The sequence below is a fragment of the Terrapene carolina genome, unplaced genomic scaffold (genome assembly GCF_002925995.2).
Source record: "Terrapene carolina triunguis isolate 2854851 unplaced genomic scaffold, T_m_triunguis-2.0 Scaffold42, whole genome shotgun sequence".
In the NCBI taxonomy this organism is placed as follows: domain Eukaryota; kingdom Metazoa; phylum Chordata; order Testudines; family Emydidae; genus Terrapene; species Terrapene triunguis.
Window position 1 is genome coordinate 22,331,347 of NW_020664393.1, and position 16,344 is coordinate 22,347,690.

Below are 16,344 nucleotides of genomic sequence, written 5' to 3' on the forward strand. Positions count from 1 at the left end.
TTAATAACAATTCAGTGAATCTCTAAGTCCCATCCTTCCTCGGTGTAGAATAAGACAATCAATTTTCAGAGCGGCAATAGTTCACAACCATTATTTATGTTATTTATTTATTTTTAAACTCGATTGCTCCCCCGAAGAACTACAGTAGAAAGGGAATGCAACGGGCACATAAATCCGCGGGACAGCTTTGTACATTTCAAATGAGATTCCTTGAGGGGAGTTTCAAGTCTAACTCAGGTACAGCCCCAACCATAGACCTAAAAGCTCCTGACCGGAAAGGTAAAAGAAGAACAAAAAACTCTGCCACGCTAATAAACCTGGATGTAGTTCCATACTCTTATTCTGCATGTATGCAAATCTGAGTCCCCTCTGAGGCTTGCCTGTGTTCCCAGGAGGAAACTTTGCAAGCTTGGGAAAAGCAACGTTTCCCTATTTTTAATGAATACTCTTTACCCAGAGTTAATTTGATGGGCGTGTAACGGGGGAGGGGCACGAACCTATTTTTATCTATTGAATTCTGGTCTATGCTGCTGTCACGATCAAGTGAAGGAGCCTCGCACCTTTCACGCGGGAAGGAGAGGCGGGGCTGTGACTGACACGCCCGCAGGGGGAACGAAGGGGGTGAATTCTGGAGTCAGAGAACAACACGTTGGGTTCCCCCACACCCTGCACTTTTATAACCTTGTAAGGAAGAAGGACCGGGCTCGAGATAATCCCCAATTTCTGATTGGCCCGCACTTGGTTTGATTGACACAATCCCCCTGGCTCCGCCCAGCCCCAGTCACTTTATTGACACTAATGAGCGAGTTCTTTCCCACCGGTCTCCTGCTTGGAAGTGCTGACAGATCAAGGCAACAAATTTCAATTACAAGCCCTAATTTGTGTCCGCAGAGCGTTTGTTCCCCATGTCAGTCCTGCCTGGCCCGTCAGACGAGGCAGAGCTCGGAGGAGGAGGAGGGGGAGGAACAGCGCCTCTGCAAACGGGACTAGTTTAGACAAACTTGGCTGATCCCTGGCATTGCAAAAGCAGGGCGAGGAGAACCCCGCGCCCCTCGCCTGGGGGATCGGGAGGGCGGCAGGGAGCGAGACTCCGCTCAGGCCGGGCGCTGCAGCGCGGCGCGGCTTTGGCCAGGGGCCCGTTGCGTGTCTATGAGCGGGGTCTAGGGCGGGGAGGTGTGCGCGCCGGGCATGGCAGAGAAGCGGCGACCCTCGCCCGGCACCGCGATGAGTCTCAAGGCTCACGCCTTCTCGGTAGAGGCGCTGATCGGAGCCGAGAAGCAGCAGCACAAGCAGCCGAAGCGGCGCAAGCTGGGCGGCGAGGAGGAGCCGGCGGCGGCGGCGGAAGAAGCGGGCAGCGGCTGCGAAAAGGGCTCCAGCGAGGGCGCCGAAAGCGCCCCGTTGCAGCCCCACGCTGGGGCAGTGTCGGCGCCTGGCAGGAGCTGCGGCGAGCTGGAGCTGAGCTGCGGCGTCCGGGGACCCGCCGGTGAGTCTCCTCCCCGCTCCCATCCCACGGCGCTGAGCGCTGCAGCGGGGCCGGGACAAACCTGCCCACCCCGCGCAAGCTGTCAAAGCAGTCGCTGGCCCCCCACACCGGGCACACTGAGAAGGGGCGGGGGCCGATTCTGTCCCAGAGCCGAACCCCGACGTGGCTCGTCTTTGCTTGGCGTAAACACTCCTGCGCCGGGTCAGTCACTGCTGGCTTTGCCCTCTTGCTGTTTTGGAGGCTCACTCTTCTGACAGCTTTTCAAGTTTCTTTCCTCTCTCCTCTTCCCCTTTGAACCCGGCTTGGCTCCGGATCCAACACTTTCCTCCCCTCCCCTGATTATTTTTTCTCTTTAACACCGTGGGGCAAAAATCCCGCCCGCCAATGAGCTGGTAGTAAAATATCTGTCAGAGCGGAGATGTGTTAATTAACCTTCTCCAGGCATTCGGGGAAACCAAGGGCCTGGTGCGGGGCGATCATGTTAATTTAAAAGTTCCTTTCCCTGGTATTTTTGACAACTGCATTTCAGGCTAACAACACCCTAACCCTAATACTAGACGTGAAAGAGCCGAGGCGAGGAACAACGGGGATTCGTGTCAGTTAAAAAAACCGGTGCATTAATATGCCAGAGAAGGGCAAACTCTGCAGAGCTGAAATCAAATGTCCAACGAAATCTGCAGTTATCGTTGCGACGCTAATTCATTTCCCGCAAGCCCGCAAAAAGCAGCGCAAATGGCCTGGCTCGCTCTGCCCCAGCAGCACCAGGAAAACAATCAGCCCGATGCGTTCTCGGTGCCAGGGGTTTGCTGCATGCTGGTGTTTAGCCCTGACGCTGTGCTGCCAGGTCCCACGGAGAGCCCTGTCTGAGATGGGGGTATGGCTGCTGTTTAAAAGACACCCCTCCGGCGTCTGTTATCAGCTTTGAACTCCAGGGCCAAACTCTGCACGTGATCGCGGCTGATTTTTCACCCCGCACTTGCACAGGCCGCGTAGCTCGGCGCTGGGCCCCCCGCCACCGGAGGGCCAGGAGGGCCTCGGCCCCGAGAGCTATGACCGCGCTGTGTGTAAACGCTGGGAGGGACGCGCGCTGGGTCGGGAGAGTGCGGGCGTCTTGCAGAGGCCCGGGAGATGCTCCAGGCCTCTCGTTGCCTCTCCTCTCCCTGCAGTGGGTGGCGTGGGGAGACTTTTGACTTGCTCTTTCTCTGTTGTTTTTGGGACAAGGGCTGGACCCAGCAGCCCTTCCCCGGGCTCTTCTCCGTCCATGGAAGAGCGAGGCGCTCCAAAGTCCCTGGGAGCTGCGGAGATCCCGGGCCCTGCTGCTCTCTGCCTGACACTCTCCTCTGCTTCCCTTCCGCCCGGCTCTCATTCCAGGCAGCTGCGAGGAGAGTTTCCTAGGAGGGTCCCCGCCAGTGTCGCCCGGCGGCTCCCCCAAGGGGTCTAGGGCCGGTTCCCCTCCACCAACCCCGCAAGCGCCCCGGGTAGATCTGCAGGGAGCCGAGCTGTGGAAGCGCTTCCATGAGATCGGCACCGAGATGATCATCACCAAGGCAGGAAGGTAAAAAGGCGCCGCGCGCACTTATCTAGTTCCCCCTTCTGGGGCAAATGCACTAGGGCAAAGGTACCCTTCTGCGCCGGGCTGTTCTGCTGCACCGCAGGAGAGTCGCAGAAAGCCAGCACCCAGGTGCCGCACCGCTGGGTGGGCGCAGCAGTACCGCGGAGGGAGAAGTTGCTTAGCAGTAATCGAATTCAGACGGCACTACCACATCACGATCAAATCGCGATGGGAAAACTGAAGAGTTGAGGCTCATTTTCCCGCAGGCAGCGCGTTAGTGCACGGGTCCCCGAAGAAAGCAATAGTTTATTAGTCATTTCCACCCCACACTCATAAATACAACAAATGAATAGTATAAACTGGCTTATTAATTTCTAGTCTCTGGTCTAATTTACAGTTGCAGGACAGGCACGTTTTTCTTTTTCTTGGTACCCCTGTTGTTTCTTGGAACTAGGGAAAGTTGGAGTTTCTAAGGCGGTTAATATGGCTAAAATTAATTCCGAAGTCCATTGATAAAGGAAGATCAGACTGAGTACAAATGAGACAGGATATTCTAACTGCCCTCCTGATTTATGCTATGCTCTCCTTCAGGTGGATAAACACATTGTCTCATAATATCGCGTTGTTCATTCATGTTAATCAAATACAAAATCTGATGCTGCAGAAGCCAGATTTTTTTATGCTGTTTTGGACAGCTAATTTATAATAACTATACAGATGACATGCACAGTCTAAAATCTGCAAATACATCAAAGTGGATAAAGCAAATTGATTTATGAGCTACGTAGATCACAATAATTTTAGATGGGCACAGGAGCATGTGGAGTTTTAGGTTTCCTGTTCATTAGGATGAAGTCTATGAATGTTGTATTCTTCTAAAATAAACTTTCCCCCCTTTCCAATGTATACACATGGCAAAAACCTGGCTAGTATAAAAATATCTGAACTTATTAGAAATTACAAAAACATATTTGATTGAATCCATATGCTACCTTCTCCATTTTCAGCAAGGCTTTATTAATGATTGAAATGCAGTCTTAACTAGCACAAAGCAACATTTGTCTTGAGGGTCCAGTCAAAGATTTTCCTTTTTTATCTTACAGGTGCACTGAAATAACAGTAAGAGCGAGTTAGCCAAGACAGTTTCACCCTGCTGTTTATTTAGAAATTATAGAAATAACATATATTTTTCCTTCTACAATTTTAATTTCGCTAATTGTTTAGAACAACAGAAAACACAGAATTTAATTTGGATGGCATTTAGATTTATGTAATAAGAAAAAAATATTTTATTAATATGCAATTAACTAGTCATTGTAAAGTTTCTTATTTTTGCCCTTCAGAATGAACTTTTCATCTAAAAGGCAAGTGTCAAACACACTGAATTGAGACATGATTTTTTTTATCTAAAATCTCCACATTAGTTAACTATTCCACTTTTCGACACCAAATGATCTAAATTATGAACTTATTTATAAACGTACTTCGTACTTTGGTTTCTGCTTTCAATAAAGATGTTTTACTATACCTTTCAAACATAGAACAACTCATGGACTTCACCTTTAGCATGTTGCAAACCGTAAGTCCCTTCTGAATAAGGAACATATTGTTTGGTTCTAGCATGGCACATTGAGTTTTATAACTGCATCCTTGTTTTATATTTATATCACCATGTCTTTAATGGTATAATTTGCTGATATATAAGTGACACACCCTTTGCTGCTGTCAGTACTCATCTGACAATTTAAATTTCTGCAGGTTGTAATCTTGCTTGATAAGAACTGTTACTTGCGCATCTCATGTAACATATGTCTAGTAACTGTCTAGCAGGTTTTAAATGCATATGCAGTGAAAATAAAGTCTCAAAACAAAATGACTTACTATTTAACAATAAAGTTGAAATTAAATGGTGATATTTGTACTCTCAAAATGTATCACAAAACATATGAAGCATTGTTCAGCAAAAATGCACTTTAAAAATCTGTTGTGACCTATCAAATGGACCATTTCGTGGCTATGTGGCCATAATGATCAAAAAAGACTCTTACAGACTTCTCTGTATTAGGGAGGGGGTACTCACAAACTGGTTACTTTGCTGTACAATTGTTCCCAAATCCGTTTCATATTAAAATGACCTCCCTTTTTCTATGTTCAGGCGGATGTTCCCCGCAATGAGAGTGAAGATCTCAGGTTTAGACCCACATCAGCAATATTACATTGCCATGGACATTGTGCCAGTGGATAACAAAAGATACAGGTACAGTAATTGTAAAACACAAAGCTTGTGATGCAAACCATACAGATACGGCTGTTGACAGAGAATATTAATCAAATATATATCAACAGAAGGTAGAGTTTAACGCTCTTCCAAATTTCTATTTTCATCTCAGTGCATAAAAATAAGTTGTTGTGTCAAGTATGCAAGAACAACTGCAGTTTTTATTGAAGTGCTTTCTACATTAGGCTTATGTTCAATAGCTGAGCAGTCAGTTTTTTCGCTTTTACAGACTGCAATTTAGCCCCGGCAAAGAGAAATTTTTAATGTATTTTGTTCCTAGTCCACGGCTACATACATCCAGTTTGTGTCACTTTGTAGTTATTTTCTATGAATAAATAAATATTAAAATTATATATTCTAGTGACACTACATTAAAATGTAAAGCATTTAAATGTTCTTGAATTATGGTTCAAATGGATTTATGATAAATGCTGCTCCTTGTGTTATGGATTCAGATTAAAAAGGGATAGCAGGTAGGTATCTTTAGTGATTTTGATTTGAATGAATTAATGGCATTTCTGGCTATGAAACTTCATATTTTAAAGAATATATTTATTAATGAATGACCAGTTATGCTAATTATTTCTTTAACACTTCAAAGAAGGGTCACATTTATGTGAACTCTTACCAGGGCAGTCCTGGGCTAAGCAAGTAGTCCTATGCCTATTGGACTACTGGTCTGATGGAATGTTTGCAGGTTTAGGCCCACAATAATTACTATTAGCATGTTTAGAAACTTTATGAATCAAGGGACTGACCTTATTTGCCATTAAAGTCAAGAGAAAATTTTTACCAAGTGGTTCAGTAGGAGCAGGATTGGACCCTTACATATTATCATTTTGGTTATTTCAACCCATGGTTAGAACAATTCAGTAAATCTATTTGCCATAGGTTTAATTGTAGAACTATGAAACTTTAATATAGGGAAAGAAGATCAAGCTGAACAGACTTACTCTCAAGGAATACTTTTTTCTCACCATACCAACACTGAGTCTGAACTACATTTCTTGTGTTACTAAAATCATTAACTGTAATTTCCTCCTTCCACAGGCACATTTATGACAATTTTAGTTTTGTTTACAGAGAAATTTTCAGCAAGGTGACCAATATAAACACTGAGAACAATTCATATAGTGGTTGTCTGGTGGGTTTTTTTTGTTTGTTTGTTTGTTTTTTGGATTATGTCACAACAAACTGAAACAGGTTTTCTCTGGGCTAGAGCAGTTCAATTAAAATGGAAAATCTTTATGCTGATTTGGGTCCAAATTAAGACTTTGTCAACTGGTCATAACAGAAATGTAAATTTACACAGTACTGTGAGCATGTAGTTTCAGATCTTTATAAACAGCAATCTTTATGTCAGGACTTGAATAGAGTTAAAAATTCTGATATTCAAATGAGGAAATTCATATTAAATATTAGTAGTTTTAACAATGAATGTGTCTCTTTCATTTTAAATATATATGTATTATTATAGTCCTTGCTGTCTGCACTGCTGACTATTAATTAAAAAAAAAAACCCAACAAATTCAGCTCATGTTATCATATATAAAATGCAGCAATTTCATGGTTGGCACACACATATTTTTGTTAAGAATTTAGTATTATATTTATTTTATCTTCTTGGTAAATGGTGGTGTTACTTTTACCTGATTTCACTTTTCTATAAGCAAGGCTCTTATGCAGTGGATGTATTCTTTTATACTGATTATTATTTTAATCCCATTACTGTGCTTGATACTTTACAAACTGCCTGCCCTGAACATCTGAACAGCAAAGAGATACTATAACAGTTGTACACTGGGCCCAATCCTACTCCCCTTGAAGTAAATGATGAAACTTTAACTGAAATGGTGTCAGCTGAGGATAATTTATATTTAAACTTAGCAAAATTAAACCTTATCTGAAAAGTTAGGTATTGTTTTAAAATATTTTAAATAAATTTAATGAAGTACAGTTTGTAATGTTCACACCTTAAAATAGGTAAAGAAAATATTAAATCTAATTCATTCACAAATTAAAATTAATAATAAATCAGATAAAAATATTAAAAGAAATAACAAACTGTATGATTTAGGCAGAGGATATTTCTCCACCAGAAGGAATCACAAGAAAGTACATATCATTTCATAATTGATGGCTTGATATGATTTACATCCATACATATTTGTAATGAATAATTTTGTTTCCACTGTTGATAATGTTGCATATTCTTTTTTCTCTTAAAGAGGAGACCCGTACAAAGAGACATACCAGGTGAAAGTGTTGAAAGACATTTCTTAAAATTAAATCGAACTGTTTATTTTTTTTTTGCTAAGGGAATTGTTCTTTTTTCTGAAGAGTGCATGCCTATCAGACATATTATTTGCACAGTTTTTAATTAGTGGGTTTTAAAAAAAAATAATTGTCCTGCAAAATAGCTGAATTCAGAATAAGATATTTTTACTGAAGGATAAGATACTTTTACTGCAGAATGACTTTGTTTATTTTTTTTTATATAAAAAGAAACATAATAGGATGTGGGTTTTTTATTTAAATATTTCTGTGGTACTGTCAAGAAGATCAATATGGTTCTCACAGAAATTCTCTCATTTTAATTTCATTCTCTTTTTCATTGTCGCAAGATGTGTTGTATCTGGAATAGTTTTATTTGTGGACTGTTTCATGTTAGAAACAACATGCTAAGTGAGTCATGTAAAGAGTTGTTTATGTCATTGTATAAATTAAGGGCCAGATTTTGCTCTGTTACACTGGAGCCCATCCAGAGTGATGCCATTGAGGCTACGTCTTCACTACCCGCCGATCCGGCGGGTAGCAATCGGTTTATCGGGGATCGACTTACCGCGTCTCGTGAGGACGCGGTAAAATCGATCCCTGATCGCTCTGCCGTCGACTCCGGAAATCCACCTCGACAAGAGGCGGTAGCGGAGTCGGCGGCAGCGCGGCAGCGGTCGGCTTTCCCCCGTCCTCACCACCAGGTAAGCCGACCTAAAATACGCAACTTCAGCTACGGTATTCACGTAGCTGAAGTTGCGTATCTTAGGTCGGAACACCGCTGTAGTGTAGACCTAGCCTGAGATCAATGGATCTATGCCAGCGTAACTGGTGGTCAGTGGAAAGACAGCAACTGGCTTTAATGGGAGTTGGATAAGGCTCTAAATGAAAGCAGAATTTGGTCCTGTCTATTGTAGATACTTTTGCTAATATTTTGTAATTCAGTTGTTTGCAGCAACTGAAAATTGAATGTTGAAATGAAAGTAAATTAAACATTTTATTTGCAGCAAAGAAGACTACTGTGTTTGTTAGTGCAGCTATTAAGATAATCTTGACAGTGGTGAGAGAGAAGGCTTCCCAAAATGCTGTGACTTTGTTTATATTGATTACTTGCCCTTTATCTCTCAAATCGCAGTTGAATTTCCTAGCTATTTTTATAGACTTCTTTTAAGTTGTGTTTTCCCTCTTTTTCTTTTTCTGTTGGAAAAATGATCACTTCTCTCTGGGATATTGTGACTAGATCCATTGTAATTATTGTCCCTCAACATTTGTAGATTGACGCGTGCTGTATGTACGAAGTCCTGCTATATCAATATAAATCATCCTGATGAATTATTTCCAATTTCATTCTGACAGATGTTGGGCTTCTTTTCATAGGTATGTTTACCATAGTTCGAAGTGGATGGTGGCCGGGAATGCTGATTCACCAGTACCTCCTCGTGTTTATATTCACCCCGATTCACCCGCCTCAGGGGAGACCTGGATGAGGCAAGTGATCAGCTTTGACAAACTGAAACTTACCAACAACGAGCTGGACGATCAAGGGCATGTGAGTATCCCGTGTCTTACAATATTACAAACTAGCACATCAGTCATCACGTAAAGATTTTATGACGTGTATCTTCCTGTTGACAAGAATGAACTCAGCCTTGCAAAGCTTCATGAAAATTGACCAGCACACATACAAAATCTGCTTGTTCTTTTGCTTTGATAATTGATTGATGATTTTTTAAAAATGGATGCTAGTGTATTTGCCCCTCAAAAATATAAGACCCCAGGGTAAGTAGAATTGTGCAAGACTGAACTAACTAAAGTAAAAGTACAAAATTGCTCGTATATTTTACCACCATATCTATCTATCTTGCAATTTCAGTTTTTATCAAAAAAGTGTGCTTAAACTCACAAGTAGTGAGAATAAATATTAGTAATATGTAATAAGTTTATGTGAATAAAAAGTACATTTAACTGTTTTTTTTAACCTAAACATTTGTGTGAAATCCCATGAGGTGTTAATAATTGCACTCCAAAATGAACAACATGGGAGCTGGGTTCACTCTGATAATGATTTATTACATACCTTATGAAGCAAGACCCTTTCACAGCTGAGGCTCATTACTTCTGAAAAAGCTGGCAGACTGCTGCAGTATGAGTGTTCTGTTTGCAAGCTCTGAATTGTTTAGTTATGACATTATCTAATGTGACAAAATGTGTTTATATTCATATTTCCTTTTCTCTTGAAAACTGTTGAAACATGACAGATGTAAGCCAGCGTCTTTCCAACAATCCCTAAAATAGTTGTACTTGACACCTTAGGAAATAATTAAAAAACAAGAATTGTTTTTAGACAGGATGAAGTCTTTACTTTTGACAAATCCAGTAATAAATGGCAAATGTTGGCTTTCTTTCAAAGGGAACATTGAACTCAAAGTGTCTGGAGTTTTAAGAACTTGAGTGACAAGTCGGAGACCGGATGTGGGTTCCATTGACTCTAAAGTGGCCAGACTTATTAAATAGGATGATTCCTCAGTCACGAAAAGGAATAAAATGGAATACCCCTAGCACTGTATGCAAAGATGCTATATATAGCTATCAGCACTTTTCTTCTGTGCACATTTCCCATTGAAGTCAATGTGACCGCTGCTTGCAGAATAGTGTGAGAACCTGGTCCCAATTGTAAATTCTACAAGCACCTCCATTTTCTCTAAAGAAAATATGTGTCTGTAGGGTATCTCTGTACTGCAATCTTAGGATGTGACTGCAGCTTGGGTGGATTTACTGAGCTAGCTGTAACCTAGCCAGGTTGGGTAAGGGAGCAGTGAAATCAGGGTTCCAGGTGGATTAGTACAGCCCACGCTGAATGTCCCTACATGGGAGGGGGTAGTAAAGTGATGGGACCAATTCATAACTAATTAAATAATGGATTTGCACTAGGGATAAATCTGGTCCAATAACTCTGCTGTGTTAAGCCCTGTTCTTTATCTCTGCACTCTTTTTTCAGTTCTTTGCCTATCCTTTGTTTATGTTACATAGGTATGAGCAACTATTTTTTCCCACTCAGTTGCAAGAAAGATTCATAGTATGTTATTGTCAGATGTTGCAGGAGTTAGATTGCTGTTTCACTGTAGATATGTCCATACAAGGTTTTGAATTAACAGTATTTCTATTTAGGATTTAACACCTCCCCCCAATATTTACACTCTTTATTTGTGGATTATGATCTGGGGGGTCTGATTCTGCAATCCTGGAATGAATAAATGTTACTCAGCATGAGAAGTTCCATGGATTTCAGTGGGATTACTTGTGTATCTGCAATTAATGTGAACGGGTTGCACCAACATTTTATTGAAGTGCTTAAAAAGCGAAGAGAGCTGTAAATCTGGAAGACTCCAATTCTACAACTGATAGGCTATGTCTACACTTGCAGTCAGTAGTGTGATTCCCAGCTCGTGTAGACATACTCGCGCTGTGTGCTAAAAATAGTAGTATAGCGTGGGTAGCCTGGCCAGAAACAAGCGACAGCCTGACCTAGCTGCCCCAAGTACGTATTCATGAGGTGCAGACCGGTTTGTACTCAAGGCAGTTAGCCAATGCCACCCCTCACCGCTGCCCTATGTTACCATGGCTACACTATAGTTTTTAACGTGCTAGTTCCATGAGAGCTATAGAGAGTATGTGTAGGTGAGCTGGGAATCACACCCCTACCTCCAAGAGTAGACAGAGCTAACCGTTCAGGCAGATTGTTGTAACCATTGACTTCAGTGAGGCTACACATGAACACAGCAGTCTGCCCATGTGCTATCAGTTGTAGGACTGGGGCTCAAGATTTAATCTTGAAGATGGACAAAGAGTCAAATTACTGTATTTACTGTACTGTATGCTATATGCTATATTGGCCTTGCACAATATAGTGCAAGTATATACTATACTATATTGTGCAAGGCCACATTTCAGGCTTTCTTCCCCCTGAGCTGAAATCCACAGTGTTTGCAGCATATTCTTATTCATGGTGCAGAGAAATTTAAAATTACTGGAGCACTCTTTATTAAAGTTTCAGTTTGGAAGCTAGCCAAGTAGTATTCTTCTACAGAGATTCAAGACACATTGAACTGATTCAGAACTACAACATCCCCCCACTCCCAAAATAAAAGAAAAAATGGAAATTTAAGGTTTTTTTGTTTTAAAAAGACAATAGAAGGTTGGTTGCAAAATTCATATTTCTAAAATCTGGGAAATTACGAACACTCACTGTTATCAGAAAAGGCAAAAACAGAAAGCAGAGACGTGTCTATCTCAATGGGTCAATTTTTTCTTTTTGAGTAGCATGGAATGCAGAATTGAAATGGCTGTGGAGCCTCTGGAGGCCTCCAGCAATAATGGAAAAGGAATAATTGCATATTTTGTGATGAATATAAGAAATAATGATGTTTCACATAAATGGGAATGCCCCACTTTTCTCTGCGTGGTGGTGAAGAAGAGGGGTGTTAGATAAGAAGAGCTAGCAGTCAGGCCCATGCAACATCCCAAAATATTATTTTTTATATTCAAGGTCTGAATCTTCTTTCCTCACATCCCTTAATTTTGGTGGATTTTATGCTTTTGCTCAGGCAGAATGGCTTGGAGGAACCTCCACTTGGCTTCTACAGTTCTGCTCCCCACTCACTTCTTGAGGGTCATGTAAGGAGAGACAGAATTTAGCCCTCAGCCTTTGCCTCTGAACATATTTTACATGTGTCCAGTTCTCCATTTTGATACCCTGTTGATTTTGCTCTTTCCAAACACCTAAGTATGGCCAGTTTACACACAAGTTTCTCCACTAGTGTTCTGGGGCTTGATTCTGATCCTTCAGCAACGTAACTCCATTGACCTCCATGGAATGACAGTAGTGTGAGACGAGTTGGGGCCCTTAATGTACACTGTAGTACTAACTTACTGGCACTGGCAGCAGGGCCAGTCACATTTCACAAAGTTGCTTGCTGTTGCAACTAATCAATGACACTAAGTAAATACGTAAAATACTCTAAAGTCAACGTTACACATTTTTAAGGGGCATGTTAAAATACTAACCCAGGTGTCCAACTATCCTCAAGCTGTATGTGTAACTCACATTCATGTGAGTTGGGGCTACATATGTGAACTAAGGACAAGTTAGTATTATTAGTAAACATTTATGTTGTGGAAGTGACGAATGGCCAGCAAGGCCAGGGCCCTGTACAGAATGACAGTAAGTGACAGTGCCTGCCCCAATTTTAGCCCTTTGTTTAGAACTGAACATGGCTATATTTCTTAATATTTTAGGGCCACTCACTTTCCGTTTGAACACTTCCTGTAAACATTCCGGTGTGCTAATGTTGTCATCAGCATTTTGACTGGGGAGTCCTTGTCTTCCCACTTTTATAGTAATGTTGTATAAACAGACACATGGACCAGATCTTGAAGTGGTTTTGCACGTAGAATCCCCATGTGAATTTTGCATGTGGAACAACTGGAGGGTCAGGTGAAATTTATAAAGATACATTTTCAATGTGATGCTTGCAGACTTAATGGGAGTCACCCAGTTAATTTGTTGCAGACTGCTTTCAAAAGGTAACGCATCTTAAATTATACAGGGCAGTAATCTCCACTGAGACACTGGGTTATAATGCCATCCCTTGCAAAGACATCAGTATCATTAATTAGAGATTTTATGATGATGAAAAGGAAATCTTCATTTTACGACTGACACAGATAGACAAACATGTTGCACTCATCACACATACATACTTCCTCTTTCTTTAGGCTAGGTCTACACTACAGCGGGGGGTCGACCTAAGATACGCAACTTCAGCTACGTGAATAGCGTAGCTGAAGTGGCGTATTTTAGGTCGACTTACCTGGCTGTGAGGACGGCGGCAAGTCGACTGCTGCTGCGCCGCCGTCGACTCCGCTACCGCCTCTTGCCGCGGTGGATTTCCGGAGTCGACGGTAGAGCCATCGGGGATCGATTTTATCGCGTCTTCACTAGACGCGGTAAGTTGATCCCCGATAGACCGATTGCTACCCGCCGGATCGGCGGGTAGTGAAGACGTAGCCTTATACTAGCCCCTCTCCCCTGCAGTCTCTGGAATAGAGGGTCCCAGGTAAGATTGATCCTCTTTGATTAGAACTGGTTGAAATTTTCACACCCTTTTTATCGAGATTTCAATGGGAAAAAATTGAATATTTTTGACATTCTTCCACTAACTACTTTTGATACAGAGTAACTTGTTTTAACTCCTAGTTCAAAATAGAGTCCCACCTGGGGTATTTAAATTGAATTAAACTTGTCTATTTTCTCCCCTCTGTAATGCAGGGGTCAGATTGCAGGTGGAGGCAGGCCATTGCTCTGGCCACCTTCACAAGTCAGAGTAGCTGTAGATTTTTTGTTAAAATTACCTGCAGTGAAAAGTTGAAAATGTTGACATTTAAATTTGCATTGCTAGGTTTTGTGAAGGTGATAGGGGGCAGTTCACATGTCATAGCCCCAAATGTTTCTCCCCACCTCCAAAGCCTGAATAAATGAGCTTTGCACAAAGGGTCAAAAAGGGTTTTTGCTTGGTTGCTTGGCATGGTTTTCCAGATGTGGGAAAAGGAACCTGGCAGCTAGGAGAAAAGTGGCTGTGTTCCTTGTGCCGCTAGGCTGCAGGGCAAGGGGGGAGGACCCCTGTTGTGCTGGTGTTATTGATTGTCTTTTGGTTATGAGTAAGGCTCCTGTCATTGGGCTCCATGGTGGCAGGCATTCCATAAACACTCCTTAAAAAGAAAGTCCCTGCTACAAAAAATGTCATGTGTAGCTGTGCGTCCATCAGCTGTTGCCCGGCACTGTCACTTTGTATGGAAAAGGGGAGTTGCAGCAAGGGCCTTCTGCATGGCGTGCATGCCTGTGGAGCAGTAACAGTGGCTTCCCTTGTATTTAGGGCCAGCTGTAGTCACTGATAGGGCCAAGGTTTGTTCTTCGGTGCTGTTGTTTTGTTCTTTGTGTCGTTCCACATTAAGAACAAGATCCTCACCACTATAGGGGAAGACACTTAAGTAATTTAAAATGAAAACTTAAATGCTGCAAGAAATGATAGCACCCCCAGAGAAATGATGCCATGGTACACTGATAGCCACCTGCCGTCACAGGCCACTGTGCCTCTTCTCATGGTTCCATTAAAATATTTGTTTACGTAGGATGATCAGGAAGCTGAAGACCTTCATGGGTAATCAGTCCAAGGACAATGAGCCTAAGGAGGAACAAAAGGGAAGAGAGTGTGAAAAAACTATTAACATAGTCATTATTTAAAAAAATCCTAACAATGCAATATTAATATTTAAGATGAGCTATTCTGGAAGTAAAATTAAAGTGTGTGGAAAGCCAACTTGCTTTCTAAGAGCTGGACTGTCAGTGCAATTGCAGTTTGGGTTGTTGCACTGTCCCTAGAGCAGTCTGGGAGGGAGATTGGGACTCTTCAAGTCACAGAAATGGCTTGCCTGCCTTGGACTTCCTTACTCCCATTCACAGGGTGGACCAAGGCCTGGATCTAAAGGAAATGAACCAATATTTTGTTAAACCCAAATACTGTACTGATCTGCTTGTCAATTTGAGTTTAATTATCTTAAATAAAGAATGGAATCGTCTGAGATGGGTGTCGTTGACTGGGTCATGCTGTGTAATGAATTTTTAAAGGTATGCAGCCAACTTAAAAAAATAAGTTCAAGGTAATGTTAATTCCTTGGCCATTTTTTGTGTTTTGCATGTTTCCTGCTTTTTAAAAGACCCACACAAACAGGAGAAACTGACTGATTCTCCAGGGACAATAGAGTAGAGCCGGTCTACTCAGTGCTATTAAATGCACAGAGGAAGCAAACTGAAAACATAGAGGTTTTTTTTCTCTAATCAATCTGTGATAGCATTACTAACAACAATAGAGGGTAACAGATTTTCAGGGAGAGGTGTGATTTAGTTATTTGCTTATTAAATTGGCAATGTCTTGGGCCCACTTCACCATTGCCCTGCACCTTGTGTAGTCATTTAACCCAGTACAAAGGCTGTGTGTGTGTGTGTAAACTTCTGCCTAATCAGAATAGTAGAAAAGCAATTTATATTCAATTATACTGGTGTAAATGACTAGGCAAGGTGCAGGGCAATGGGCAATTGGAGCGTTAATGTATAGTTTTAGCTTGACCCTGCATTCTTAATGCACCCATTACTCTCTTACATCATCAGATATTTAGGGTGTGCAAGGAATGCAAGATCATACTTTTGCTGTTATTCACCTGCTAATTCTTCTTTTATAGAAATTTTTCCAACAGAAAAACTCTGGAAAGATTGTTGGAAGAGATATTTAAACACTCAATTCAACAAAGCCAGTATATAGCCTTTTGCTCTATGTGAGGCTATAGAAGCTGGGGAAGTCACCTTGAATTAGAATAACCATAGGTAGGGCCCTACCAAATTCACGGTCCATTTTGGTCAATTTCATAGTCATAGGATTTTTAAAATCGTAAATTTCATGATTTCAGCTATTTAAATCTGAAATTTCACAGTGTGGTAATTGTAGGGATCCTGACCCAAGAAGGAGTTGTGGGGGGGGTCACAAAGTTATTGTAGAGTGGGTTGTGGTACGGCTACTCTTACTTCTGCACTGCAGCTGGTGCCGGTACTGCCTTCAGAGTTGCTGGCCAGGAGCCCAGCTCTGAAAGCAGAGCCATTGCCAGCCACAGCACAGAAGTAAGGTTGGCATGGTATGGTATTGCCAC

The 16,344-nt window shown here is 41.9% G+C and overlaps 1 protein-coding gene across 1 annotated transcript in view; it reads left to right on the forward strand.

Annotated features, from left to right (window-relative positions):
* The first annotated feature begins 823 nt into the window (after positions 1-823).
* Positions 824-16,344, forward strand: part of TBX18 (T-box transcription factor 18) — a 31,900-nt gene continuing 16,379 nt past the window's right edge. The window contains exons 1-4 of the mRNA XM_029912210.1: positions 824-1,483; positions 2,855-3,038; positions 5,191-5,292; positions 8,965-9,136. Of these exons, the coding sequence (XP_029768070.1) occupies positions 1,189-1,483; positions 2,855-3,038; positions 5,191-5,292; positions 8,965-9,136 (753 nt within the window). The 5' untranslated portion in view covers positions 824-1,188. The remainder of the gene's footprint in view (positions 1,484-2,854; positions 3,039-5,190; positions 5,293-8,964; positions 9,137-16,344) is intronic.